The 4,525-nt window shown below is 50.9% G+C and overlaps 1 protein-coding gene across 1 annotated transcript in view; it reads right to left on the bottom strand.

Moving 5' to 3' along the window:
• Positions 1-430: 430 nt before the first annotated feature.
• Positions 431-4,525, bottom strand: part of UPK1A (uroplakin 1A) — a 9,017-nt gene continuing 4,922 nt past the window's right edge. Inside the window, exons 3-7 of the mRNA XM_008054193.1 lie at positions 3,928-4,002; positions 3,679-3,786; positions 1,887-2,066; positions 560-643; positions 431-475 (exon numbers count right to left, since the gene is read on the bottom strand). Coding sequence (XP_008052384.1) covers positions 431-475; positions 560-643; positions 1,887-2,066; positions 3,679-3,786; positions 3,928-4,002 — 492 coding nt within the window. The remainder of the gene's footprint in view (positions 476-559; positions 644-1,886; positions 2,067-3,678; positions 3,787-3,927; positions 4,003-4,525) is intronic.

The following is a 4,525-nucleotide window of genomic DNA, read 5'->3' as shown; positions in this document are numbered from 1 at the left end:
ACAGTAAAGTGACCATGATAGAACTGGTTCCTCCTCTGAGGGCCATCCCAGGCTACAGATTAAAGACAATCACAAAGTGTTCAGCAATAATGGCAACATCTGCCATGAAGGAGCTCAGGGAGCTACAAGAGAGGTATCTGTGAACGGGCTGATGGAATCAGGGGAGGGTCTCCCGAGGACAGGACTTTGAAGTTGACACCCGAAAGATGGTCCGGGAACTAGCCAAGGGAAGGGAGATCAAGGACTAGGGATCCACGCACTCAAATCCTGGGGTTTCAGGGCACTCAAGAGACTTGGTCGAGCTCAGAAACCTGGAAAAAGATCTTGGGAATGGAAGGAGGAAAGGGCGAGGGCGGTGGCAGGGAAGAAGCAAGGTGGGCTTCCAGGCCCCTGCTGGAGGAAACCGAGGTGTGTCGGGACCCTCCCTTCCTCAGAGCGTGGTGTAGAAATACATGGCCATCAGCATCACTGGGAGCTGAGTGAGGAGGCAGTGAGACGAAAGGGCGCTCCAGTCCCATGCCTCCGTCCCACCCGGCCCGTCGGGCTTCCCGCCTCTCACCGTCCACATCAGAATGGCAAATCCAAACCACGAGATGCCCCACGTGTAGCTGTCGATGGCATGGCCGATGTGCTCAAAGCAGCCCTGCAGGGGAAAGGTAGGGAGTTGAGAAGATGTCCAGCTAAAGACAAGGCCAATGTCTACCCCTGGGAGGGTCATTTTCCCCCCTGAGGTTTGTTTTTTCTCCCCTGCGCCATGAGGATCATGGCAGTGTCTACCTCCCAGAGTGGTTTTGGGGAGCCAGGGAGGTGATGCTGAACCCAGGCCCTGCACAAAGTAGGTGCTGCCCTGATGGTGGGTATGGCAGTCTGAGGGTGAGCTGGTTTAGAAACAACTTCCCATGCTGCCCATGGGTCCCACGGTTTAAAAGACACTTTGGAAGTAGTGCTTGTCTGACACTTCCTCGTCAAGAGATGAAGATGAATGGGGACCGGAGCCACAGGATGTGAAGTCAGAAGGACCAAGGCCGGGGCCAGCTCTTTTGGCCAGCTCTAGGACCTGGGCTAGAGTCATTCTGAACTCTGAGCCTCAGTCTTCCCATCTGTGAAATGCCAGCGATAGCACTGCCCTTTGACAGTGGTTGCAGGCTTTCTGGATATGAGCACTCTGCACAGTTCTGGGTTTGAAAAATGCCGTCCTGTTCTGATCATGGTTACGGTCTGCACGTGGGATCCCCTATGTGACAACTGGTCTAACACAAGCCACTGAAGGGCCCCAGGCAGCTAGAGCTGAAAGGACCACTGGGACCATTTTTCTTCTTAGTCTAACCTCCTCCTGGTTTCTTGCTCTGTCTCTGTACTTGTTTCGCAGTGGTTCAAGCACCTCGTTGGGGCCTGCCTGCCTGCAATCAAATCCCAGCTCCATCCCTAGCTAGCGAGTGGCCTCTCAGTTTTATCATCCATAAAATGGGGTGGTTATAGAGTTTACCTCATAAGGTGATAGTGAGGATTAAATAAGATAAAAACTTACAGCACTTAGAAGAATGCCTGGTACGAAGTAAAGGCTTAATAAATGTTGGTTGGTATGGGTGTTGGGCTACGGTTATCATTCTTGTTGCTCTTACTCCCAGGCAAACAGAAAAGTTGCAAGGCCAGATCTGTATCAGACAGACCCTGTGTATATCCTGCTGACTTGCAGAGAGAGTTGGGAGAGCCAGAGAGAGGGGAGGGGGAGAGAAAACCACAGAGGGGAGGAGGAGATGAAAGAAGATGGATGGACAGACAGATGGTAGAAGGGAGAAAGAGATGGAATCAGAGATGGAGTGAGAGGGAGCAGAGACCAGAGAAAGACCGAGAGAGGCACAGACAGGAGCAGGGACAGGACACACCTTGGTGAACAGGTAGTCTGTGTGGCCCAGGCGGCAGCCCTCTTCGTTGAGTGGAATGAAGTTTCCTGTCCGGCGACAGCACAGTGGGGGCCAGGGGAACACCACCTCCGGAGTAGTTGCTCGGAAGGCTGATGTGAAGTTTACCCAGTCCATGGGACCAGATGTGCCACAGCATCCTTGCTGGAAAGAAAGGTAGGGGTCAGGCAGGCAAAGATTTAGAGAGGCAGCCTCTTGTTTGAGGTCGCAAGGTGCCTTGAGGCAGGGCTGGCCTCCGATACAGCTGGGCCCAACTTCTCCATGACCTGGGCCTCAAATTGGGGGGCGTGGTGGTGTCTCTCTGTGTCAGCAATGATCTGACAATATTTGTCTCAGAACCAGAAAAGAAAGTTAAGTGGGAATCTGGGTCAAACCCACCCTCATCATTTATTTGTAAATGTTTTTGTCAACAGCTATGCTGACACATGATACAAAAAGGTAGATTTCTGACTTTTCCGGGACCTGGTGGGTGTTTAATTTGTGGCTCCTGAATGATGGAAACACAGGCTTGGACATCCTTCAAATACGGGTTCAAATTCTGCCAGTTGTATGACTTGTGATAAGTTGGGACTCCAATTTTCCCTGAGTCCTCAATTTCTTCCTCTTCTGATGCAATATCAAGTTGAATTTAATTAGGAGCGTGGCTTCTGGAACCTGGCATCCTGGGTTCTGCAACCTACCAGCTGTGGGACATCATGCAAGTCATTCAGTCTCTTGCCTTGGTTTCCCTATCAATAAAGAGCCGATCCCCTTATGGAGTGGTTGTGAGGATTAAAGAAGCTTTAGAAGTGAGGCTCACACCTATAATCCCGGCACTTTGGAAGGTCAAGGGGAGAGGATTGCCTGTGTCCATGGGTTCGAGATCAGCCTGGGCAACTTGGCGAGACCTCATCTCTACAATAAATCAAAAATTAGCTGGGCGTGGTGGTGCACGCCTGTAGTTCCAGCTACTTGGAAGGCTGAGGCGGAAGGATCGCTGGAGCCCAGCAGGTCGAGGCTGCGGGGGCCGGGAGCGGCCACTGCATTCCAGTCTGGGCGACCGAGTGAGACTCCGACTCAAAAAAAAAATTTTAAGTTATAAAAAAAGAAGTGCTTTGAACACTAAACAAAAGTCAGTGCCCAATAAATGGTGCTATTACTATTATCATTATTATTATTACCATTACTACTATTGCGGCTGCATGTAGTGGTTAAGAGCAGGCTCTGGAGCTAGGCTGTCAGGTTCAAATCCCAGTTACCAACTATATGACCTTGAACAAGTGACTTGCCCTTTCTGGACGTATTTAGTCATCTGGAAAATGGTGATGACCACAGCCCTGTCCTCACAGGGATCCCATGAGTGGATGTCTTCATTTATTTATTTGTTTGTTTGTTTGTTTTTTTGAGTTGGAGTCTCACTCTGTTGCCCGGACCGGAGTGCAGTGGCCGCTCCGGGCCACCGCAGCCTCGCCTTGCTGGGCTCCGGCGATCCTTCCGCCTCAGCCTTCCGAGTAGCCGGAACTACAGGCATGCGCTACCACCCCTGGCTGAGTTTTTGATTTATTGTAGAGATGAGGTCTCACTGCCCAGGCGGGTCTCGAACCCGCGGGCTCAGGCAATTCACTCACCTCAGCCTCCCAAAGGCGCGGGATTACAGGCTGAGCCACCGAGCCTAGCAAGTGGATGTCTTTAAAGCACTCAGTTGTCTACAAGTGTGCATAAGAGGGTGGAACCCTCTCAATCTCTGTGGACTGAGCCCCTACCCACCCTTGCCCACCTCCATCATGATGCGATCCCAAAGGCGGGTCAGTTCCTGGCCCTGGTCCGTGTCTGCACTGTAGAAGGTCAGCATCTGCTTGGTGATCAGGGATGGGTTGGACACCATCTGTGGAGAACAGGGTCCAGCAGGACTGGGTGGGGAGAGAGGCCCAGCTCCACCCCCGACCCCCGCCACTGCCAGAGACCCTCAACACTCTGCATTACGCCCCACAAGTCAGGTCCCTCCCCTGGCTTCTGCCCGGCTCACGTAGTCTCGGTGGGTGTAGGAGGTGATGCAGGAGGCACACTCAAAGATGTAGATGATGAGCATGAGGACCAGGTACTGGGGAAACAGAGAGGGACAGCCGTGTCAGGGCAAAGCCTGTGAGGTCTCACCCCCGCGAGGGATGAACTGATGGTTAGAAATACAATTTTTTTTTTTTTTGAAAAGGATATTTTAAAAATCCAAACCTTAAAGCTGGCAAATTTTCATTGAGCTGAGAATAGACAACCTAGTAAGTCTACATTTCCACAAGCTACACATAAACCCACAAAGCATCAAAGCACAGTCCATCTCTTTCTCTTTCATATATCACCATCCGACTGTTGTGAAAAATTTCAGCAATCCTTTTACCATCAATGAACTGGTTGTATCATGAGAATTAAGCTATGGTACATTTTTCTCTGAATTCGGTTGCAGTGGAAGACAGAACAAACATTTACTTAAAGCCATAATATTTCACGGTAATCCAACCTTAAGCCAAATTGTAAAGAAGGGGTAGCAGAGCCCTGTTTGGACTCCGGATTAGGAGAGGCAGTCCCAGTGTGCTGAGATGAACAGGACGTGTCACAATCAAAGTCATCGG

This window comes from Carlito syrichta, unplaced genomic scaffold (assembly GCF_000164805.1).
Source record: "Carlito syrichta isolate Samal-C Ts95f unplaced genomic scaffold, Tarsius_syrichta-2.0.1 Scaffold289203, whole genome shotgun sequence".
Taxonomy (NCBI): Eukaryota; Metazoa; Chordata; class Mammalia; order Primates; family Tarsiidae; genus Carlito; species Carlito syrichta.
The sequence above is the reverse complement of the archived record's forward strand: the minus strand, read 5'-3'. Positions and strand labels throughout refer to the sequence as shown.